Here is a 26289-nt window from a genome sequence, read left to right on the forward strand (position 1 = left end):
CTATTTGTAGATCATACAACCCCACTTAAAAAAAATGCTACTATCCCTTTAATAGTGTGTACTTACTATAAAGTGTTACCAGATCATCTTATGCTACGTGCACACTACTGTCTTTTCATTCTTTTCATTTGTGTTTTAAAATTAAAAGATCTGTCCAGTTCACCACACTAACTCTGTATCAGAAATGATTGCCATCCGTCCGTACATACGTACACGCCTGGAAACCCACATCACATGACCGTTTATAGTGAGCGTGTGCACAGGAAGCAGATTGTCCACTCTGCACCTGATTAGCTGCAGAAAATACAATGAATTAGCAACAGCAAAGATGTTTGCAGCATTAAAATACAGAATTTAACCCAACAACGACAAAGACAACAGGGTCAGTAACACTGTAATTCACTATCGAGGTTAATGAGAGCCAATCAGGGACGAGCATGGGTATCTTACATCAGCGTTTATAGAAGATCTCAGTTTGTGTCCATGTGAACGACAACACAACCCCAAAGTTTTCAAAATAAAACATGTCCAGACGTCTCAGTTTTAGGCACTTGATAATAACTCTCGCAGGAGTAAACGTAACAGAAGAGAGGCGCCTTAACACAACTAATAACTCCTACGTCATCTGAAGTGGGAGGGTGGTGTAGCGGGGCGCAACACAGGCATGTAAGAGGTACAAACATGAGATACACTTGACATTCAGATGTGTCAGTAATATCTAAAAAAAAATCTCATAGAAAACATTCAGTCTCTTTCACTTTATGCTGCTCTTTGAATTTTTTTTTTTTGGCAAGCAAGGACAGCTCACAGAATATTTCAGCTCCTCTGTGTGTGGGACGGCGCCGCGCCTACGCGTCCGACAGGTGGACGGCCAGTTCATCAGTCTGTGGGGGGTCGTTGTCCCCTAACAATTCTGTCTCGGGCACCGACGAGTCCTCGTTGTGGTCTGGCTCGGCCTGGGACGCCCTGTCGGCTAAGTCCTCCTCATTGGTCCTGGAGTTGTCTCCTAGTAACGCCGACCTCTCTGTGACGGAGGCGCTGGAGGGGGCCGAGGTGATGTAATCCGTGGACGTGGAGCCGCTGCCGCTGTGGTGGGAGCCGGCCTTGGCGACCATCTGCGGCGCGTGGTGCATCTGCTGGTGGGGCATGGCCATGGGGATCTGCATGGGGTAGAAGTTCTGCAGGTAGGGGTAGGGCGACATGGGGTGGTACCCGTTGACGGGGATGTAGAGCTGCGGCGGGACCATGGGCCGGTGCATCGGACCCTTCATGGGCACGAACTGGGGCTGGTGGAACGGCAGGCTCTTCTTGGGGCTGGCGTAGCGCGACGCGTTGGCCGTGCTCATGCTGACGTTGCTGACGGGGCTGGTGCTCAGGGAGCTGGTCTGGGTGGTGTTGCTGGCGCCGGACGTCTGGGCCGAGCTGTTGCAGTTGGACAGGCTCTCCCAGGAGCGCAGGCGCGCGTGGACGTCCTTGAAGCGGGGCCGCCTCGCCGGGAACTCGCTCCAGCACTCCAGCATGAGGGCGTAGACCCAGGCGGGGCAGTCGTCGGGGCAGGACAGCAGCTGGCGCCCGTGGACCATCTCCATCACGTCCTGGTTGGAGTAGCCGCAGTACGGCTGCAGGCCGTAGCTGAACGTCTCCCACAGCAGCACGCCGTACGACCAGATGTCCGACTCCGTGGAGAACTTGCCGTACATGATGGCCTCCGGCGACATCCAGCGGATGGGGAAGGAGCTGGTGCCCGTCAGGTTGTAGTAATCGGCCGAGTAGACGTCCCTGAACAGGCCCAGGTCCAGGATCTTCACGCTGAGCTTCTCGTAGACCAGGATGTTTCTGGCGGCGAGGTCTTTGTGGACGACCTGCTGGCCCGAGAGGTATTCCATCCCCGCCGCGATCTGGGTGATGACGTGGAGGAAGTCGGCCTGCTCCAGGGTGGACTTGACCGTCTTGTCGTCGTCGGAGCTGCCCACGTCCGAGTTGGGCGAGCGCATCACCAGGTACTCGTGCAGGTCGCCCAGGCCCGAGTGGGCGAACACCATGCTCATTGGCTGCTCTTTGGTGACCACGCCCAGCAGGCACACCACGTTCTGGTGCTGCAGGTGGAGGCGGAGCATGGCCTCGTGGCGGAACTCCTCGCAGAGGGCGGCGTCCACCTTGTCTTTCAGGGTCTTGATGGCCACCACCTGGCTCTGCTCGCCGGGCGCCGTGCCGTACAGGTGGCCCTTGTAGACCTTGCCGAAGCGATCCTCGCCCAGCTCCTCCATGAAGCGCACCGCCGACATGTTGATCTCCCTCAGCTTCCCCTGCACACACAAAGAGACGGACTTCAGCACCAGAATGCAACAGTTGTTAATTGAAGTTCTTTCCTGTCAGGACCCGTTTTGATCGTTAAGTGTCTGTTGTTAGTTTCTGTCTTGTCTTTTGTTTATTTCCTGTTTTATTTTGTCAGTCATCTGCATCATTGCTCTCATCATTGCTTGTGATTTGTCTCCCCAATCCCTTGTGTATTTTAGCTATGCTCTCCTTCTGTGACAGATCATCTCATCTCATCTCGTTTTAGATCTATGTATCTATGTATCCATGTATCTATGTATTGATCACAGATCCATCAGTGTGTGTATTACCTGGTGTTTCTGTTGACTGTGCAGCTCCATGTCCTGGCTGGGGGAGCTGTTGAGCTGGCAGCGCGGTGGTATGTCAGTCGAAGCCTTCTGCTTATTGCGACACGCACACACCAAGAAGAAGAGGCAGGCGATGACCAATGGGATGGCGATGGCAGGGATGAGAATAAACAGGATCTCCTTCCTGGTGCTCTCCGGTGGCTCTGTAACATAAAAGATGGTAAAGACATAAAGACAGGTTGTAGTAACCCAGGTCCTCTTATTTGTAATGTGCTTATCACAACATTGTCTGTAATAGTAAAACACAGTGACAATGGGCAGTGACTAAAAGAATGAGACAGAGGCTACAAGTGGTGGATGTAACTGTTTGGGATTAATGAGACAGGATGTTACTGCTGTAGCTGGTCCTTCACTGTGGTCAGGATACATTACTTTGATGCTACTAACAGTATGTGGCCATACGTGGTCCAGACCACCACAGAATGTGGTCTGAGTGATCAGATCTCAGGTCTGGTTTGTCCACATCTGCACTTAGAGCTGATCATTTCGGATTCTTTCTTTTCATATATTTATTTGTAAGAGTCTATTTATTATTTATTTATTTTGTTGATTGTGCTTCCTTTTTTGGGTGGGTGGGTGGGGGGTATATGAGATTGAGAATGTTGAATTGTGGAAGTTCTTTGAATGAATTCTGAATTGAACAAGGCATTCCCTGCCTACAACACTTTTTTTTGTCATTTTAACAACTAAATGTATATGCCTGCAAAACCTTCAATAAAAAGAGAGTGAATGCTCAGAGGTCAACACACATAATGCATTACTTACTGCAGGGGTGTATGTCACACAGGTCCACCCTGACATGAGGGTCCAGGGTGAAGCACCAGGGCGCCTGCATCTGGCCTCCCGGGTTCCGACAGAAGTTGTGACTCCCCCAGAGCTCGGGGTATTCCTGGGACAGGTGGTGGCTGTGGGGGTACTGGGCGCTCCAACTCTGGCAGTGGTGTCCAGACTTAGTGATGCTGACTGTGCCCCTGTAGTCGGCCCCACTCCCGTTGTAGCAGATGTGGTCTGTGGGGGAATCTGTGGAGCACACACACTGATTCAGAATAGATCCTATTGGACACTAGAGGAGAGGTGACCCTGGTGGCCATGGCCACAACTTAGAAATGGACTGTGATGTTATACATCTTTCAGATTCAGTTCAGTTTTTTTTACATTTCACATTCTGGAGCTAACTGGATGCTCCGGATAGAATATTTTAATATTTGGGGAAATGTTTTTTCATCCTGAGAGATGCTAAGATTTGCTGCCACATCCTGACAATGAATTTCACTTTGGGGGTTAATGAAGTATATAATCATTTTTTGTTCTTATTCCATTCATGAACTCATGTTAAGACAATGAGCGTACACATGCATCTCAATAAATTAGAATATCATGGAAAAGTCTATTTACAGTAGTTCAAGTAAAATAGCCCCAACTAAGTATTGAGTGCATATAGATAGACATGTTTTTCAGAAGGTCAACATTTCCATATGAAAAAATATGGATTTATATGTTTTTTTTAATTGGTCTTTTGGAATATTAAAATGTTTTGAGATACTTAATTTTAGGTCTTGACTAAATGTAAGCCATAATCATTACAATTAAAAGACATTAAATAAATAAAGACACAAAATGATTAATTCTCTGTAATGAATCTATATAATGAATTAGTTTCACTTTTTGAATTAAATTACTGACATAAATAAACTATGATATTCTAATTTATTGAGATGCACCTGTATTCCCATCAATGTTCAAATATTCCTTTAAACAAAAAGTCAACTAAACGCTCTGAGGCTGTGTGGCTGAGGGCAGTGACTGCTTTGTTGTGGCATCACAAAGTTACAGAAGTCCTGACAGCTGGTTTTAAGGCTCAGTTTGATCAAAATTTCTTCCTTTAGATGTTTTATTACTGCACTAGTCTTTATATTTGACTACTACTAGTCAAACATTCTGTCATTGTGTTACTAATGGATGGAATTATATTGAATTGACCGGCTCCACTCTGTGTCACAATTTTAGACTTGCTTCAATAATCCATTTTTCATTGAGTTCACAATTCAATTTCTGTAATGAGTGTGCTTCTCGCAGCATCTACTTACATGGACCCAGTTTATCCTGTGGCACTCCGATCCTCATGCAGGAAGCAGCATCAGACGTGCCGGGCCGCGGCAGCAGGTGGCAGCTGGGAAGCTTCAGCTGCATGAGGATCATGGGATTGGTGCGGGCCACCGTGTACTCGGCCTGGCACAGGTCGTTCTCCAGGGCCTCGCACTCGTCTCGACAGAGCTGCCGCTGCCGGGGCCCCCGGGAGCCCTCGTCGCACAGGGGGAAGACGTAGTAGCAGAAGGACGGGATGGCGAACTTGGAGCACTGGTCCGACAGGTGGGTGGAGGTGCCGATCATGGTGAAAGCAGCTTGGAGGGAAGAAACAGAGACGCACGTTTCAGCTGATGTCATCTCAGATATCTGCAGTAAGAATTAAAGCCAGCTGTTCACTGTACAATGTGATTGGTCCATCTTTACCTGTGATGCGGTTTTCACTCTCCCCCTGCATCTGCAGTGACTCCACGTAGATGCTCTGGTTGCCGATGAAGCGAGCACAGGCGATGCCTCGGTACGGCTGGCAGAAGCCTTTCTCACGTGACCTAAAAAACAAACAAACAAACAAGGACATCACCTCAAACATCCCAGTTGATAATCCAAGCCTTGGTGCACAAGAGAGCACACATGAGTTTGATTTTAAACCAAATCAGTTTACATCTGGGTCTCAATATACCACACATTATGAAACATGAATAAAAAAAGCCTAAAAAACCCTGTTATTGAGACCTCACTGTGCACAAAATGCAAAGACAGTTAAAAGTTGCTGCAACAGCACCACCATGTGGCCACTTACTGATGTTTTAATTTTTAAATACTTCAACATCTACGTGTTTCTTATATTTTTGCAGTGACAACAGTTACACACACCATACAGGGAATAGTTTTCAAAAGCAGGTCTTTGCTGAGACCCCCAGGTTGAGGTGTCTTCCATCAATGTTACTGTTATAATTACATTTTGCACCTAAAACCCATCGACTGTGTTCAGTTACATCTACTGTATCTGCTAGAGCAGTGGTTCCCAACCTTTTTTCCTTGAAGCTTTTGTTGTTCAAAAGAATACAGTGATACAAACTTTTATTTACAAAAATAAACAGTTGATAAAAGTTGGAGCCCTGCTGTGGGTAATTACAATTAGGAGCACCATTCTGAATCCATTCTGAATTATAAATCTGATTCTTTTTTATTCTATTTTGCTTTATTTTATTTTATCTTTCTGTCCCTTTTCCTATGTTGTGTCATGATTGTTATCATGAACCTAGAAGCAGGTAGGTTGTAGGTTTTTGGTCCTATTGTCTTTGTTTATACATGATTTTGATTATCCAAGTCTGTTATTGGGATTTTAAAATTGGGTAACACTTTATTTGACGCCTATCTCTAACACATTATAACCATTCTTCTAATGAGTTATAATGCAGTTATAGCACTGTATAACTATAGTTATAATGCTTCATAATAATAATCATAACACACTATAAAGCATTTTATCATGACTTATAAGGTCAGGTATACGTTATAATTGTTAGTAACTCGCTGACAATGCCCACATCGATAATGCATTATAAATATAGTTATAATGTGTTATAATTGGCTTATAAACGTGTATAACTATCATTATAAACACTCGTAAATTATCACAAGGCTTTATAACAAAAAGCATAACACATTATAGAGCATTTTATAATGGCTTATAAGGTCAAGTATTATTATAGAGTTATAATACTCTATAATGTGTTACGCCTATTATAACTCAAATAAAGTGTTACCAATTTCAATATGCACAAATATAATTTTGATAACCAGACAAAGCTCTGTGGACCCTCTGAAATCTCTGACGTCGCCCTGAGGGAGGCCCGGACCACAGGTTGGGAACCAATGTGCTAGAGTATAGTAGATCAGATTAGGAGACCTAAACTGACCTGAGCACATTATATATCAGATGGGAGTAGCTGATAAAATACCCTTCGTGCCCTTTACCTAATAAAAGAGTTGAACATTTTGGGAAATGGGACTCTCATGACTGAAAGGAGAAGAGTAATGGGCCAAGTCCGGATTTGATTCAGAGATAATTGCAGGTGATGGACGGTGCCAGAGCCGAGCTGTACAGGATTCAGAACTCTCTGATTAAAGTAAACGTATACTATTGCTTCAATAAATAAAAAAGAAGTCTTTGTACCCTGCCCCTGACTCTAGATGTGGGACATTAAAGGGGTTATATTGCTGGCTGATGAGATAAGCTCCCTGGAAGAGGCATTCAGGAACAGTCGGTCTGACTGAGAACGTGAAGCATTCTTTCCAGTTCAGAGCAGGGCCTCTCCAAACCGCCACTGAGCGTCTGACTCTTAGCTTGTGGAATCTGTTCTGAGCCCCCGTCCTGGTGAATCAAAGCCACAAGGCGCTGAGAAGAATAAAGCTGCTACCCTCATCATTCGGTTGCATCAATCACTGCGGCATAGCACAAGATCTTCTCCATTTTAACAGTCGGAGCACCTCAGGTATGACTGTCAGCTGTGACGTGTCTTTACATGCCCACTTCAGCTCTGGGCAGACACTTCTGACACTACAAACAGAAACCAACCGTCTGATTCACCCTCACCACAAACCTTCTTCTTGTCTAATGAGGGAAAGGCTTTTGGCTGTGAGGGATTTCTAATTAATTCAACATGGGCTCTAAACCCAAAACTTTAATCATTACCACACAACAATGGCCTTAACCCACTGAGCTGACCATGAAATCCATGTCATTTCCAGACTAGTACCTCCATAATCCACTTGGTACTTTGATAGATAAATAGGTAGAGCAGGGATTTCTTCTCTAGGTTGGAGGATTTACTCAGCAAACATATTAAATAATCTGTTATAAACTTCATTAGACTTCATAAAGGAGTTATCAAACTAAATGCAAAGCTTCCAAACAGATCTTAAAAACTTAAAACAGACTTGAGATAAAACAGGCTGAAGTGAGTCTGGATTTACCAATGTGTTAAACTCTTCCTGTTTTAACATAAAACAGGATGTTTCTGTAATGTAGCTGCTGGAGTAGCCTGCTTCTCTGTTAACCCTCCTTCACAGTTTGTGATGTGATGACGGAGCTAAACACTTCTTCTCCCACTGATCACTTTTTCTCTGATGAAAATATCAGTTTGGCTTCTGGCTCTGTTGCTGTTCAGACATTTACTCATACGCACACTCATCCACAGGAAGGGGGTTCACTTACGGTTGATCTGGGCCATGTGTGGGCACCTGTCCTGTGAATTCAAAATAAAAATACATTAACCATTAAAAGTGATCTATCAAGGCTTATGACACTTTTTTTTTGCGTGACTGCTGGTTGACTTAAAAACTATTACCTGTTTTTACAATGCAAAGCAACACTTATGACTTATAAATGACACCATCAGATAAATACAATAAAACAAACTAAAAGACAGACAGAAAAACAACACAAGCTGCTCATGTCACTGTGAGAACATAAGTCTTTAAACAAAACCAACGTTGTGCACATTAATGACAGAATCAGTGAGTAAATCCAGTGAGCCTTACCTAGTTTGACATACAGGACACCCGTGGCAGAGATGACCTTGAATGAGTTGGAGGCGACACACTGATAGTAGCCGGTGTCCGTGGTGTCCAGGTCCTGGATGCGGAGCTTGGACCCCGACTCCATCTTGCGGATGGTGATGCGTCCCTGCTCCTGGACCACGGGGGCATCGTTCTTCAGCCAGCGGATGGTGGGCCGGGGGTTTCCTGTCACTCTGCAGTGCAGCGTGGCCGTCTGGCCCTGGAAGTGGGTGATGTTGTTGACTGGCCCCTGGAACTCCAGGAAGTAACCTTGAAGAGACCAAACACAGCAGCTGAAATACACAACCAGGAGTCCACTGCTGCTTTTAAACACAGCTCACATTTTAATCAACTCTGGATTAAAGGGCCACCACTGCGCCCATGGCAACTATCATGAAACTGTCTTTTTTTTTTTTTTTTTAAACTTACCTGTTAACATTTTATTAAAGCTTAAAGTTTTGTGTAATTAAGGTATGATTATGGTGTGTGGTGGTTTTGTTAAGAACTGATTTTAAGATTTTATTGTTTATCTTTAAGGCTTTTCATGGGCTGGCCCCCGAGTACCTGACTGAGCTGCTACACATTCATGCCCCTACCAGAGTATTAAGACCTGCCAATCAGCCGCTACTGGTCTTCACTAAAACTGAGCTAAAGACCAAAGGGGCGGAGCCTTTGGGGCTGGAACAGCCTGCCGTGGCACACCCAGTCGGCCGAGTCTAAAGAGGTTTTTAAAGCACATGCATTTTTTCTCCCTGGCATTCAACTGAGCTGACACATTTGTTTTTTATTTGTGTTTCATTCATTTATTTATGGCACATTTGAATTTAACTGCACTTTACTTATGTATTTTATGGTATTTTAATTACGTAATTGTATTGTTTACTTTTATGTGCTGTGCTGTTTTTACTGACCTGTATAGCACTGTGGTCAACAATGGCTGTTTTTAAAGTGTTCTATAAATAATAATAACTTTATTTATATAGCGCCTTTAAAAACACAAGTTTACAAAGTGCATGACAAAACAACATATAAGAGACAAGTGTAATAAAAACAGCAATATAGCAATACAGGCATCATTGAGACCAGGAGGACTCAAATTAAAATGCAGGATGCAGTTAATTAGATAAAATAAATAAAAGGGGCTATATGTGATAAAAGGAGATAAGATAAAAAAAGTAAAACTAAGAGCATCTGAGTAACATTGTGAGATAAAACAGATGATAGAAAGAAAACGATGACATCACATAAAGCAAGTCTGTACAAGTGGGGTTTAAGAAGTGATTTAAAATAATAAAATAAAGTTGGGTTGAGTGTGGGGAATGCTATGGCTTGTCACAAAATGTGATGCACAGAGTCTCAACCACGCTCATGCTTCCCTTCTTTGCCGGAGTTAGGGTGGAGTCAGACACCCCCCAAGATGGTGACAGTGGAGCAGCTCAGGCTGAGCGTCAGAAACCAATGGGTGACTGTCTGTGTTGCAACCACACATCTATTGGCATGCTCATTAAAAATGTGGAGCTCCAGATGTGACTTCTTCAAAAGAAGATGCAGAAGAGCACAGCTGTTCCCCTGGGACTCGAGGGGATTGCAACACATTGTTGCTTCACATACTGCAGTTCAGATGGATTAGAGTTTACAATATTTCCTAATCTGGATACTTTTAGTCTCCTACCTCTGGCTAATCTGTGTATGGTGGGTGGCAGTGGTTCAGTTTTGGGGGGAGTGTCAGGCATTAGTCTTAGTCATCATTCAGTTAGAGCAGAAGTGTTTCAAGACATCTTGCAGCACTCTTGGCTCTTTGCTGAGACTCCTGTCAGCTATGTCGATTTCTGAATAAGGGAATAAAAAGGCACAGTCCAGGAGTCCATGATAAACACGCACACTCACTCACTCACTCACACACTCACACAGAAGTCCCCTGGTTCTCCGTACCATCTGCATGTCATGCGGCAGCTGGGCTGTGGAGTTTACACAATGGAAAAACAGATGTGTGGCCAGCTCCCCACAGAGCGGGCTGCAGATGAGTGATGTCACCACACAGCTCTTTAATTACAACTCCTCCATCCGTCATTAAAGGACGTACTGCAGCTCTATGATGGAGCGAGCGACGGTGTGAGGGCGGAGCAGGAAGGGGAGGATGAATAAAGCTGACAGGCAGCAGCGGTGTGCAGGGACTCTCACAGTAAGTAAGAGGTAAGCGTCTCTGTGTGATCAGAGGTTAAAGGGATATTTCAACATTTTGGCAAATTTGCCTATTGCCATAATCCCTACAGTTTTAGCAGTAAGTTCATTACCTTTAATTGTCGATGCAAGCTGTTTTGAGATCAGCGGGGCAGAGACGCGAGCTGCTCAGCTAACGCAATGGAGGCTCATGGTATTTCTACATTTATATGAAATAACGTAAATAATTAACGTATAATTATGTAACATTAGCCTACGACACATGAAGCAAATACTTGGAACTACTTTCGCTTTTGAAGTCACTGCCGAGCAGCCGTGTCGGGAATGTAGTTCCGGTTACATATTACCTTGAAAACAACTCTGTCTCATAGCATTTCCTTTATTATTTCATAGTGTTGTGAATGTGCACGTCACAACTTGTCCACCAGAGCGTTTTGGAGTTGTTGGATTGTGTTTGTGTTGTATTTGATGAGTTTGATAAGGGAAAGCCCGGAAATACCGCGCAGAGCTCGCGTCTCTGCCCCGCCAATCTCAAAATAGCTTGCACCAACAATTAAAGGTAATGAACCTACTTCTATGACTATTGGGATAATGGCAATATAGGCGAATTTGCCCAAAATGTTGAAATATCCCTTTTAAGTCACTGTCACCAGCCCCAGCATCTTCGGCAAACATCTCCACCCACACCGCAGCTTCTCCCTCCAAACGCCACATCCGCAGTCGCTCTATTACTCACATTTCACGCATGGTGTAGCAGCCTTTTCCTTTCCTTGACATCATCGGCTTTATCACCTCCACCCATTCACTTCTCAAAATAAGAACGTCCACCGTCCAAGTTTACACAAGTGGTTTCAACCTCCTCCTTAGTCTACTCACTGGAGCTCTACCCTCCCTGAGCCTGACCCTGATGTGTAATTAATGTCGGTGTGACCTCTCTCTCCTTGCATTAGTCACCACTTCAACCTATACAGCCCATTACGGCCTGTGGAACACTCTGACATTTCTGTCTCCACCCCAGAGAGTCAAACTGACCAAACCGTCACAACCTGATGATGCTGATCATCATGGGCTTACCAGAGCTACACACACGAGCACTCAGTGAGGGGGGGTAATACTTTGCAATTGTAGGAGAAGTTATTATCTCCTTTTGGTTGTAGTGTAAAAAAAAAACAAAAAAACATTCACATTCCCTCACACATTTAGATGTGTCCTTGTTAAGTCTCACTTCCTGGATTCCTCAAGGCTCCCTCCTTTGATGTGTGTGACCTTTCTCTTTCATCCTATTTGTCTCAGTTCCCCAAACCCCAATAAATGAATGTGTCTGGGCCCACTCAGTAATCCACTGGGAGATTCAGACATCACCGCTCATGATCAAAAGTCAAACAACTGTTTGACGGGCAGGTCTGGCTGTTTCACATTTCAAGGCTGATTTGTCTTATCCCCACGAGACAGAGGTCGTGAAACTGAACTCTGTCTTTGAGAGTCTGCTCTCTGGAAAGTTTCTAAAGTTGGTCCATCAGCCGGTCCATCAGCTTGTTTGTCTAAGAAATGACCACTCAACAAATGCAGAAAATGACACAATGCCAAAACTTCATTATGGAGGTTTTCTTAAATCAAATATCATATTTGGCCAAAAGCAGCTGGAATACAATCTGCTGAACTATGGTGTGTTGATAAGAGGCTTTGGCATCAGAGATATGAGCCGTATAGACCTGCTCATGGGAAAATCAAACCCACAATATCATGTGAATGTGATATATGCTTAAAAACTCTGCTCAGCTGCCAACTGTCGATCTACTGATATCATGCTTTATTTGGGGTTGCAGCGCATTGGCCGAGGCTGTATGGTCTGGTCTCTGACAGCTACTGAGCAAAATGTGTCAGTAACACACTGTCAGCTACTGTTGATAATAATTAATATGATGATTTAGTGTGTGACAATAGAAATTTGTCGTAGTAATCTCTTTATGGTGGTTTAATACTTAAAGGTACTAAACTGGCATGGACAATATGGGCTGGAATAAGCAGCTCTATATCAGACTTCAAAAAGCTGAACTATCCCTTTAAGGTCTTTTGATCACCAATTTTCAGTGTACAAAAACAAACAAACAGTATACTGTATTCAGTCAAATCCCGGGTGTGTTATTCTAAATTTGGACACTATTTCAACATTTTTACGGCAAATGAATATCGGCTCTAAATATCAATTGTTCTTGATTACTAATAATCAGTATCGGCCCTGAGAAAAACATATCAGTTGATCCCTAGTATATAAACTGTATAAAATTGTGTTTTATATCAAACTGGGCCTAGAGCCATGTATAAACATACTTAGTTAACCTGATACCAATGCTGATATCAAAAATGTCTGTCAATTGCATGATAATTATGTATACAAGCTATTCAAATGTGCAAATGAAAAAAAAAAGAACTGTCTAATCAACCAAAAATTTCATGACCCCTGAGCAGTACCTCCGCGGACCACCTAGGGGTCGTGGACCACATGTTGAAGACCTCTGCTTTATAGCACTTTATAGCAACTTCCTGTCAGCAGATGGAGTTATCAGTCCCCGCCCTCGTCCCTACGTCACCACATTCACGCGCATCCCTTGGCTGCACACACAGAGAGGACCGCCCCTTTATGCCGTTCTCTCTCCTCATTGGATAAAGGTTGTAGGATACAAGGAAAGTTTTCTCCTCGGCTTACAGCAGAGCAGAGTGACTGACAGACCCGTGTTTCAGACCAAACACTCTATGTAAGTGATTGCTGTTGGAAGATAGAACTATTTAAGACTTATATTAACACAAACATTCCGCTTACTTCTGCTTTAAATATTGTTGAACAAAGTCAAGATAATGAGTCTGTTTTCAGCTGTGACAGGAACAGGCCTCATGGTGGTAGGATAACTGACAGAGTGGGCAGGCCACTGTCAGACACAGGCCCTGTCAGTAGCAGTAGGTTTTACCGTGTGGTCAGGACACATTTGCATTAATACTGCTGAAGGAATGTAGCCACATGTGGCCCGGCCCCGGACCACCTCTGAATGCGGTCTAAACGAGTCCTGGGTTCACACCTGTAAGCAGACCACTGGTGATTGGAGCAGATGTTAATGCCAGGCCTGAAGGAACACTGCTGCATACAGATGGTGAAAGGGAACTTCTCTCAATGAGGAGGATCTCCTGTGCATGTGAAGAGAACAGAGCGACCCAGGTTGGTGAGGACTGAACCTCTGGAGCGGCTCCTCCACACATGCTGCTCTGCCCCTGAACTTCAGAAGGTGTTTTACTCAACAAACCGGACAGTTTCACAACATCTCCACCACCGACCCTTTGATCTGAAGAACAGAGCTGCTGATGTTCCAAAGTTTGACTCAGATACCAAAGTACTTCTCCCGTTTAGAAGACACATTGTCAGGGTTAGAAGGTCAGGCAGCAGATTACTCAGAGATGTGGGAAGCACTTATAAGCCAAATGTGAGCACATTCCAGACCAACGTGCTGGAGAACAGCCGTCCAACTGCTCTTCACTGGTGTGAAACCCTCATACAACTGGAGAACCTCCCACTCACACTGACTGATCCTCAGCTTGAATTATGTGCTGCTGTGTTAACATGTGGAATTTGCAGAACTCTTTTGCGATTAGCTTTATCTTGAAGCTAGATTTTATGAAGATGCTGTTCTTTTTGATCATCACCTCCTCCTACGATGCAACTATTACAGACAATGTGGCTCAGTAGTCGACCATTAGACTGTATAAAAAAGATTCCAACACATGACCCACAAACTCACAAGACACTTAAAGGGGGGCTATAGGTCCGGTTGTTTTTCTGCTGTTTTGGTTGCTTTTATTTCTATGGACCATCACAGTTATTCTGAAGCTGTTTAATTAAAGGGATACTTCACCCAAAATCAATAATTCACCAATTTTCTACTCACCATCATGCCAGGGAAGGGTTTGGAGAACTTTCGGTGTCATCAAAATGCTTTTATGGTCCCAAGGGGGGGTCGGCTGGCAACGGATTTACATATAATCGTGGCAGATAGTGCCAATTGTCCAAAACACACACTACTGTATGTCTAAACCATTGGATGTATGATGTAAACACAGAAGAACATCTCGCAGTAAATCTCGCGCATGCGCACAAACATCAACAGAGCCGCTACTACTAACCGCACTATCCGCCGCCATCATATGAAAATCCGTTGCCAGCTGGACCCCCCATGGAACTACAAAAGCGTTTTGAGGACTCTGAAAGTTCTCTAAACCCTTCCTTGGCATGAAGGTGAGTAGATGATTTGGTGAATTATCACTTTTGGGTGAAGTATCCCTTTAAGATCCTCATTAAACTGGTACAAAAATATCCAAGTAAGTAATGTATCCACTTTCAATCCATTTTCAACCAGATTAAGTGGTCTCATATCTCAGGTGAGCTGTTTCAAGCCACCAATAAAATCAGCGGGGCAGAACACAGGCAGGTTGAAACACACACACACACATGGACTCAGGAGAGAAGAACCCTGTTATCCATAAGAGGAGGCATCATTACACCGCTCCTTCACACCATGACCAGGTGAAACACCAAGGAAGTCATCAACCTATGGACACAGAAACGTGAAGGACAAAGATCTACCATTCACACAAGGCCGGTTCATAGCTTCCACGTCTTCTGTCTGTCCACGATGGTCCACGAGGACCCGTATGCAGACGTGTGTGACTGCCTAGTCTGTACACACATACAAGTGTGCCAGCTGTGCATAAAAACTGCTGCCCATGTTTATATGATTTTATTTTCACCCCACTTTATAATCCAAAGACTGCCAAACGGGGGAGAACTCCACGTCCCTATGGCTCCTATACCTCCTCCCATCCTCTTCTTCTCCTTGATTTTTATAGTGGTTGGCAATCGATGTTGAGCTGCATAAGGAAATATGCATGCACGGAGAGCCAGACCAACACAGAACACCAATTGTGTTATGAATCTGAGTGACCTTTCACACAACTGAAGCAAAATTCCTCAGGTATTATGTATTTTATATTTTTCTTTATTGTTGCTGTTTTATGACTCTGTTGTAAAGGGAGTTTCCTCAGTTAATGTTCACATGGAGGCAAGTTACATTCTTTCACTCCACTTGAGGATTCTAAAAGGCCGTTCTTATTACAATAACACTGTTTTTTTTGTGTGTGTATAATGTATGTGAATGAATTATCTGTGTGCGTTCCCATGAATTTATGTGTCTGTCTGTGTATAAACTGTATACACACAGGTTTCTCTTAAAAAGAGACCCTGACCTCAGTGAGACTACCTGTACTAATGGAGGTTTTAATAATAACTTGCCCTACATGCACAACAACCACATACCGGTACATACATTGATGCTGTAATATTACTTGTATGTTACTTGCCTATATATTTCATGTGTTTAGCCTACCACTGCCTCCAAATACACAATGCTGGCATCAAACAATTCTACCAATAATTTTCAGAGCTGTTCTAATTAGGCCTCACAATTAGGTCACAATTATTAAATAATTGCCTGATCATAATCATATGAACTGACTGCAATCATTTATGCATAATTGTTAAAATTGTTTCCATATAATCTGTATAAAAATGGCTGGATCAAACTAACAGAAACTTCATATTTCCATCACTATTTCCTCGACTTGTCCTCTACACTGCAAAAAATCTAATATCTTACCAAGAATATTTGTCTTATTTTTAGTCAAAATGTAATTTCTAGTCAAAACAAATCTCATTATACTTAAAATAAGACTCATCACATTTAAAAAGCAGCTTGTTTTTAGACACTTTTTCCTTCTTTCAAGCAGATTTTCACTTAAAATAATCTGATAGTGGAGCAAGTTTTTCTTCCTTATTACAAGCACAAAAAACTTGCTTTCACTGGCAGATTTTTCTACTTATTTCAAGTGAAAATGTGTTTGAAACAAGTGAAAATTATCTAAAAACAAGTATATTTTTAGGTGATGATTCTTATATTAAGTGGAAAGGGATTGTTTTGATTATAAATGAGACATTTTGACAAGAAAGAAGACAAATATTCTTGGAAAGATTTTGAGTTTTTGCAGTGTATTAGTGACATCATCACATTGCGCCCTCTTCCCCTTTGGATTAATGACATGAATGGATCCCCACAAACTGTTCATCTTGAGGAGCTTCATTTCTAATATCCGACGGCCGCATTTCGATGATCATCTATTGATATAAGCATCATGGATTTAGTTGCAGCCAATAAATGTCTCTGCTTTTTCATGAGGTGTATGTGTATTATTAAACTAATAGTGGCATTTAAAGCAGAAGTAAGCAATCCGGTGGTTTTGGCTAACTTCTTGTCAGCAGATGGAGTTAGCAGTCCCCGCCCTCGTCCCTACGTCACCACATTCACGCGCATCCCTTGGCTGCACACACAGAGAGGACCGCCCCTTTATGCCGTTCTCTCTCCTCATTGGATAAAGGTTGTAGGATACAAGGAAAGTTTTCTCCTCGGCTTACAGCAGAGCAGAGTGACTGACAGACCCGTGTTTCAGACCAAACACTCTATGTAAGTGATTGCTGTCGGAAGATAGAACTATTTAAGACTTATATTACAGTTTTTCTCTGTTGGTTTGGCTCATATCTTGAAACAGAAATTACATTCTTAAAACTATAAGACCATTTGGCCAAACAGTCTTACAGTTCTGCACAACATTACAGCTCACTAGCAAAAGCGCATATCTCTCCCAAAACTGTTCACACATGCTTCAAAACTAGATTCCTTTACCATGTAAAGTGTCAGTACCATCAAAATGGCAAAGATCTTTCTCGATTGCTTTTGGCTCATTTGCATTCACTTAGTGCTTTTACCAAAAATAAACTGGATGGTTCAGCATAACACCATGGATGAGCTGCAGAACCTCATATCTCTCCCAAAACAGTTTACTTATGTGTCAAAACCAAACTTCTTTCTCATGTAAGTAGTCAGTGCCCCCAAAATGCATCATCCCTGTGGCATTCTGTGAGCACTGCAAGTCAAAATGCTTAGATGTTTTGTCACTATGGCAGAGACGTATAAAACCTAAGAAAAGGACTTTACAGTAAGAGCAGCCTCCAAAGTTTGACATCACACACACTGCACTCATATTGCCAAGGAAATTGTAACCATTTTTATTCACATAGCCTATATAAAGTAACTCAAGACTATGTACTGTAAAAACAAAATGTATAGGCCTACAGTTCTCTGTACATGTATGAAATATGAACACAAAAAAAACAGAAAAAATATACCAAGCCTATAGTGCAGTAAACAAAGTTTCACGAGTAGAGACATTTTCACTGGTCATCACTGTCATCACCCTCTGTCTCCTGGCCACCATCTTCATCCTCCTGACCATCCATACGCTGCGCTCTGATTGGCCAGATATTTTCATCAACATCACCCTAGAGCCCAAAAGGTACAGGCCCTAGCCAAGCTCTATATATACGCGTTTGGCAGCATTCACAATCATAGACAGCACCAGTCAGGTAGCTAAACAGCTGATTGATTGGTCATCTGAGATGTAGGAACTGCTCCTTCGTTAGTCAAGTTCTAATTTCACCTGACTGTCAATTACTGTCATGAATTTATGAAATGCTGCAAGAAATTCATATGGTTTTCATGGTATTAGCCTACAGTATGTTGACTAATTTTGACAGTTGAACAGACTATTGTGCATATGATGATTTACACAGTGAAATCATGCTGACATGTTTTGGAGAGAGCGACCATTAGACTGAGAATCAACTAATCAGCTTAGATCAGCAAGATCTATTCATTTGGAAAATGTGCTAAATGTATGCTCATTGTGCTAACTCTAGGGTACTTGTACATAACCATTTGCAAAGATGCACTAAGACACTTGAGACATGTACTAAGACATTTGCAATTTGATGAAATCAATGAGAAATGCCATTCTGTTGTGAACATTTGCAAGGTGGTTTGGAGATTTGTCCATGTTATTTTGAGAATGTAATTTCTGTTTCAATAATTGAGCCAAACCAATAGAGAAAAACTGTAACACAAATATTCCGCTTACTTCTGCTTTAATGATCAGAAAAAGACAATTATTAATCCTCAACTACAATTTCATGATTGTGACAGCTCTAGTTCTACAGCAATAGCGAAAGAAGAAACTCCACCATCTGGCCTGCTCTGTATTTCTAACTGAAATGCAAACTGTGAGCTCACTCACTGTTACACAAGTCTTATACATTAACAATGTGTTGTTGTGAAACTGTAAAATGATTACGAAAAGGAAAGAATAATTACACAGACAGCTCTGTATTATTTTCTTTCTGTCCTAAATGTTGATGGAAACTGTTCCCGCTCTGTTCACTCTGGTCCATACATGGTCATTTCTCTACCCTGGTATTAACTAGACGCTGCCAGTGTTGAAGCTTCCCCTTAAATTATAACATGATTGATGTTGAGAGGAGGCCGCTGCCGAACACACACCGTGCTGCCTGACGGAGCTGAGCTCAGAGGACGGGGCCTTTACAAAAGGCAGAGGCATTACCGGATCTGTTTAGATTCATTAATGGACTCGTTAACGCAGCCGGTTGCCTGACTGTTGTCATGACGAATGACTGCCGAGGAAGGTTAGTTTGAAACAACTGAACCAGCGAGACTGTAGGTAGCAAAAGTGCAGTCTCCAGCTTTGTGTTAAGAGCTGGAATCATTTCTTGAGTAAAAGCAGATTATTTCTGAACACTGGATCCTCCTTCAGTGTTAGTTGTCTGTTTTTAAAGAGGAGTGATTAAGTGCTATAGGTCCTCCTAAACTCAAACACAATCCAAACAGGCCTGAAATGTTGAAATAAGATAACATAAGATAAGATTTAGGCTTTACACAGTCAGGATTTTTGGGGCCGATCACCGATCATGATCCGATCACGTGAGGGAGCAATATGTCTATTTAAAATCTGTTCACTGAGTATCAACAGAAGTATGTAATGAAGAACATTATACAGCAGTTTCAGATAAACAAAACAGGCATTATAATATATATATACACATTGTTTATATTCACGTAGCCTTCAAAGAGACTGACTCAACTGTAATCAGTTATGATCTACACAAGAAATCCCTGTGACGTATCATCTATTCCAGCGACATGATTTGTTCGGTGCAGCGCAACTCTCATTATCACTGGCTATTTGTATTGTCTGTCAAAGCATGGCTGAATGAAACCTATGGACTTTCTATCAACCACGTCTCATATTTATATCGAGGAAAAGTTATTCTGGGATATATATCGTTATCGTTTACAATGACATCATTGATCAGATCGGTGAATGAAGACATTACAGCCGATCTCACAAATTGCATAAAATGCGAAATATCGGCCGATCCGATATAGTCGATTAGATCGGTGGAAAGCTTAAAGGGATAGTTCACCCAAAATTGAAATTTCACTCATTTTCAGAGTCCTCCGTGGCTTCTCTGAGTTACAGGGGGTCTCGGCGTAGCAGTGCATGTCCATATAACGGTTGCAAATGGATACCAACTGTCTTGGTAACAAAAAGACACACCAAAAAACATCCAAATACCTTCTCGAAGCTCCTCTTCCCAGTTCGTCCAAATTTGACGAACCGAAGAGGAGCTTCGAGAAGCTTCCGCTACAAACAAGCTTGAAAAATAGACTTATTTAATTTTTTTCCGTGACAATTTCGCATTTCGGGGCTTCAATACAAGACGGACATTACATACGAGCAGCATGGAGGTATTTGGATGTTTTTTGGTGTGTCTTTTTGTTACGAAGACAGTTGGTATCCATTTGCAACCGTTATATTGACATGCACTGCTACGCCGAGACCCCCTGTAACTCAGAGAAGCCACGGAGGACTCTGAAACTTCTCCCAGCCCTTAGTCCACATGAGGGTGAGTAGATAATGAGTGCAATTTCAATTTTGAGTGAACTATCCCTTTAATAAGGTTACAACCAAAGAAAATGATAAATAAAGAAAGTTGAGCTATTGAAATTAGAACTGAATAGAAATCAAGAGCTGAAAACGGCCTCACTAATCAGACACAAGTACAGTTTCCAGGCAGAGGCTCTTTTAAAATGGGTGTTAAGAAAAAGTGTCTTTGTGCTTCCACAGTTGGGGGAGGGGAGAGGGGGGTGTATCTTCAATCTCATTGTTCTTCCTGATGACCCGCTGAGGAGAATAAATCTTTATTTATGGATTTGGACTTTGGTCGATCAGATAAGGATTTCATAAGATTTGGATCATGTCACAAACATAAAACAGCTGCTCTCTTGATCTATATTTATTTTATTTATTAGACAAGTCTGCTGAGGAGAAGCTGCAGTGGTGCAACACTTTACTGTAACTGGGATCGTGGGGCCGTTTCCTTTTCATGAAGGAGGGTCCGCTGTTTCTCTGCTGTAGGAGATAAGACAGGAAACGCTGATGCTCCTTATCATGTAGAGAAGTGGAGCGGCTCTAATTGTGGCTGCTGATACTTCAACTTGTTTCACTCAGTTTGAACGTTCTTAAGAGAAGACGTCGCTGGCTGCAGCCTCGGCGGTGATCTCATAGGACTCTAGGAAACCGTACACCTGAGTCCGGCATCTCAGACATGAAGCGTTCCCTAAAACATTTCTACACTTCTTTTTCTGTCGTATTAAGCAAATCAGATTCAACATATCAGAGGCATTAGAGGACAAGTGGAGGAGGTTTTCATCTTACCTTCAGCTGTGGGGGCAGCGCCACTCTGAGCCTCGGCCAGACCATCTGTATCTGGACCTGGATCAGCTGCAGAAACAGCAATAGAGAAGTCATTAACAAAAGGAGCTGCATAAGGAACTGTTTGTGGAGGCTTGGCAGAGGTTTAAGTCTGTAGTGCTCGGGAAGGCCAATGTTCAGGAACGCTCAGAACAATCAGTCTGAGTATGAACGTGTTGTGTGCGAGGTCTGTTGGTTTGGCCGGAGTGTCCGAAATGGAAATGATTCATCCTGTGGGAAGAATTAACGACCTCAGTATAATTTCAAAGCAGTAAATCCACTGGTTTTGATATTTCCTGTGTAACAATGGCAATTTTGATTTGTTGTGGCGCTATTAGAACAAATGAAAACAGCATTAGTTTCTGAGTGATGAACTTCTTCATTGAGTTTGCAGGGCTTCCCCTAGAGAGCACACACACTGATCTCACACACATCTTTAAGGTGTTTGTATCATTCACAAGGAAGTGCCCACCATCCCCCCACAGAGCTCCAGCATCTGATCTGGGGGCTGCGTGTGGAGGTTAACTGGGGTCGGAGCTGAGCTGTAAATCACACCCTGCTGGAGCACAGGTCAGTCTCTTCAGTCACATCCTGCCCCGCTCTCTGGCATCACACCATTATGTGTCATACAGGAACATTTGGGACACCTCCTGATTGAGAGGTTTCTTTCCCAAAACTACTACTGGTGAAAAAATGAGACCTTACTCCTCACAAGACAAATACAGACAGGTTAAAAGGCAGCAACAGTGGTGAACTGGCTCCGTCAGGTGAAAAAAGCAAATTATGGCCTTAATCTGACGGGGCAACTAATATGCCTAGTTCGACCAAGACTGGACTTCTCCAGATCCGATTAAGACACCCAGATAATGCCACCGGTTTTCTTCAGCATGTATACACCTTAATCTGACTGAAACTGGACAATGCATGTGCGCATGCTTCACAACAGTTTGACACAAATGTGTAGAAGCCAAAAAAATAAGGCACCTGGGCTGATGCGTCAGCGCTGATTCAGTGCATTTCACACAGTGCAACCAGCGAGAAGATGCGTTTTATATATATATATAAAAAAAAAACCTGCATCATTTCATGGAGTGTTGTTTATCTCGGTTGGTAGAGCCGGCGCCCCATATGCAGAGGCTTCAGTCCTCGCTGCAGCCGGCCCCGTATCAAAGAACAGAATCCCGACTCGGGCGGCCCAGATCGACGCATCCGGTCAGAAACTGTAGTTGAGTTAAGTTAATTAACTATGTGACAGCTCAAGTCAGCTGATAGATAGATAGATAGATAGATAGATAGATAGATAGATAGATAGATAGATAGATAGATAGATAGATAGATAGATAGATAGATAGATAGATAGATAGATAGATAGATAGATAGATAGATAGATAGATAGATAGATAGATAGATAGATAGATAGATAAAATACAAAAAGGAAATACATGATAAAATATATCCTACAATGTCTAAAACAATCAAATATACTCTACTAGTGCAAAGGGAACAACCTAGACATAAGTTAAATACAGTGCTACATCATTTTAATAGGATATAATACTAGTGCAAAAGCGCCAAAACATAAAAATATTGCCACCATGTTGATGGATGTAGGTGGACACGGTAAATTATTAAATTTTCCCTGTTGCATGTAAACAAGGACCAAATTCCAACGAGACTGTGAGCAGAGCTCTAGTCAGCTGTGCATGTAAACGTAGTCAGTGATATCTTGTGTCTGGTTCGTTGTCTGTCGAGGACACTGCCACTTCCCTCTGTCTTGTTGTTGTGGGGCAGACTGGGTTTTCCCTCTGATTTCCACTCCACAGTGTTTTAGAGGAACATGTGTAATGGATACTCAGGCCACTGGGTCTGATTGGACTCTGGCTCTCCCTGGGAGCTAATCAGGATCGGGCACATGTAAGCGAACACGATTCACGGCTCAGTTATTAGTGCGAGTCGGCTTGGCATAGGCTCCCGTCTTCCCCTGTGATACAGAGCATGTGCTTGACAGATGTGGGTGGTGGTAGGAGTCGGTGGTGTGAGGATCGCGGAGACTTAAAACCACCGCATTCCTTTCGGTAGCCATACTTCCCCGTGTAGATTGGACTTTAATCCGGCCATTGATGTAAGACCAAACGGAGACGGCCCCCTTCAATATGAGAGGGATGGATTAGCTCGGCATCAGATGCAGATGCTAGATTTGGATTCAGTATGTCTTGGTTTAGGCAAAGTCCTACAAGTCAAACTGCGGGGATGAAGCATAAGCACCAAAACAAAACACAAGTCTTTGATTTCCCTCTTGATCACATTTAGCCCACAGCTTGAATGAAAACAACAAAGGGTGATCTATCCCTAAAAGAATGAAAAATACATCTACATTTCCCACAATGCAGCCAATGGCATCTTTCCACGAAGGCCTTTCTGTATCTTTTATTCTCCATATAAGAAGATCCTGGCCTGGGTCATCCAGGACGAGCTACACTAGTACACAAAGGGATCTGGAGTTGTGTAAAGACCATTAAGCGTCAAGGTCAAAACTGGAGCGACCGCTGCTAAACAAAGGAGGTGGTGTGTGACGCCACTTATAAAACACTCATATCATCACTTCATACCACAAGCGCTCGGCTGCAGACCAGAGGAACGCTTCTCTGCGCCGCTCGACAAGCAGCTCTGCTCTTTTGTTACTGACACGCAGAGCAGAATCTTTAATAACTTGGATTTATAACACACAGCTTTTTATGTGATGAAGTTAAAAGGATTGTTATCTTGAGGGGAGCAGCTTCTCTGTGTGTCCCTGTCTCTCTTTGCTCTGTTTGACTTATTATTAACATACTATGTCAAGGTTGTCTGTGCCGTTCCTGATCGTTAGTTCGCTTTAACCCTCTGTAGGTCTGCACAATGTGACAAAAAGGTGTGTGATGTAGGTTGACACTGCAAATATTTGAATTTTCATATTAACCATACAGTTCCTGACTTTTTCTGAATAGAATAATAAAAAAATATGTCTTTAGCATACTTTTATTGAACAAATTGCACATAAATAACCAATCGGTTAGACAGAACATTCATTTAACCCTCCTTAACTCCTCTTGTACCAGATGAAAACCAATTAACCTGCAGAAGGTGAGGGGAGCTAGGGGTCATCTGATTGGCTAAGGCCTCGTCCACACAGAAATGTAACTTTCCCCGAAACAACCTTATTCTTTTCTTTTACGTTTTCAAAAAAGATTTCTGTAAACATGGCATTGTTTCAAGAAGATGTCAGCGTGCACACGGATATTAGTATACATGTATACAGTGGGAAAAAGAAGTATTTGATCCCCTGCTGGTTTTGGAAGTTTGCTCCCCCACAAAGAAATGGATAGTCCATAGTTTTTATGGTAGCCTAAGTTTATTTTAACAGAGAGAGATGGAATATCAACAAAAAGTCCAGAAATAATATCACCATATAAAGGTTATAAATTAGTGAAATAAGGGTAAAAATCAGCAGTGGATCAAATACTTATTTCCCCACTGTATGCCTGCCAGGCCTGTGTGTGGTGCTGCAGCGCTGCCACACAAATACACCAAAAACAGAGAAGAAGACAGAAAGCTTGCACGCTGTATTCAAACTCCAAACATTATAAGTCGACTAAATGTTGACTGGGAGTTGTTATGTGTAGCATTGTGGCTCTGAAGTCAAGTGAGCATGGTGCCTGTAAATAATGCATGCAATGCAATAATGCATTTCAGGCAACCTTTTGCGATGTGTTTATCACGCATGTTGATATCGTGATAATGACAATGAAATTTCTTCACAAAAACACAGTTGAACTAACTTCACCTGAGACGGCAGACTGTTAGTGTCCTCTCTGTCTCCCTGTGTCTCTTTCTCTCTGTCTCCTTCGCCTAATGACACTGTTATGTTACCAGTTCCATAAACACTTCATTCCTCACTCCACAAATGACTTTGACTTTGATTGCTGGCATTTGCACTGCGCTGCACTTTGAAAACACATAGTTCTGCATCAGTGGCTTCAGACCTAGCTGTAATACTATACATTAGTGCCGAGTGGTGAATTTCCTCATTGAATGGACGTGTTTCTGGTAGCGTTCCCTGACCGCAGGCGGCTGATTGACTCCATTTATCTACAGTCTCTGTCTTCCAACAACAAGATTAGAGAATGAGTCTAAATACTGGACACTATGGAAGGTTAAATGACAGAGTGCTGTGGTCAGTGCCTTCAATGTAGGTCAGGCAGGCTGGATGCTGTGTGAAGCTTTTTGTTAGGGGTTGATAGTGTGTGATTGTGTGGCTCTGTATTTGTGTGGAAATGATGGTCTGCTGTTGTTGTTTGTGTGTGTGGGTCTGATGTGATTGCTCTTAAAGGGATAGTTCAACGTTTTGGCAAATTGGCCCATTGCCATAATCCCTATAGTCATAGCAGTAAGTTCGTTACCTTTAATTGTCGGTGCAAGCTATATTTAGAACGGAGGAGCGGAGCGGCAGGCTGCTCAGAGCTACGCTATGGAGGCTATGGGAATTTCTTGGTTTTCCTCATCAAACTCATCAAATACACAACCCAACAACTCCAAAAGGCTGTCGTGGACAAGTTGTGAGCTGCACAATCACCACGCTATGAGATAATAACGGAACGTTACGAGACGGGACAGTTTTTCAGCAAGCAGACTCTGTATTTACCCTGTATTTACCTCGAAAACGGCTCCGTCTCGTAACGTTCCATTATTATCTCATAGCGTGGTGAATGTGCAGGTCACAACTTGTCCACCAGAGCGTTTTGGAGTTTTGGGATTTTGTATTTGATGAGTTTGATGAGGGAAACCAAGAAATTCCTTTAGCCTCCGTAGCGTAGCTCTGAGCAGCTCGCGGCTCTGCTCCACCGTTCTAAAAATAGCTTGCACCGACAAATAAAGGTAATGAACCTACTGATATAACTATAGGGATTATGGCAATGGGCCAATTTGCCAAAATGTTGAACTATCCCTTTAAAGGTTTGAGTGGTTGTTGTGTGGTTGG

At 42.8% G+C, this 26289-nt stretch overlaps 1 protein-coding gene across 1 annotated transcript in view; it reads right to left on the reverse strand.

Annotated features, from left to right (window-relative positions):
• Window positions 1–729: 729 nt before the first annotated feature.
• ror2 (receptor tyrosine kinase-like orphan receptor 2) overlaps window positions 730–26289 on the reverse strand; it is a 50673-nt gene continuing 25113 nt past the window's right edge. Inside the window, exons 2-9 of the mRNA XM_083983751.1 lie at window positions 21240–21305; window positions 8316–8603; window positions 7990–8020; window positions 5196–5317; window positions 4772–5086; window positions 3450–3692; window positions 2628–2827; window positions 730–2306 (exon numbers count right to left, since the gene is read on the reverse strand). Coding sequence (XP_083839877.1) covers window positions 849–2306; window positions 2628–2827; window positions 3450–3692; window positions 4772–5086; window positions 5196–5317; window positions 7990–8020; window positions 8316–8603; window positions 21240–21305 — 2723 coding nt within the window. The 3' untranslated portion in view covers window positions 730–848. The remainder of the gene's footprint in view (window positions 2307–2627; window positions 2828–3449; window positions 3693–4771; window positions 5087–5195; window positions 5318–7989; window positions 8021–8315; window positions 8604–21239; window positions 21306–26289) is intronic.

The sequence above is a fragment of the Trachurus trachurus genome (assembly GCF_905171665.1).
Source record: "Trachurus trachurus genome assembly, chromosome: 12".
NCBI lineage: Eukaryota > Metazoa > Chordata > Actinopteri > Carangiformes > Carangidae > Trachurus > Trachurus trachurus.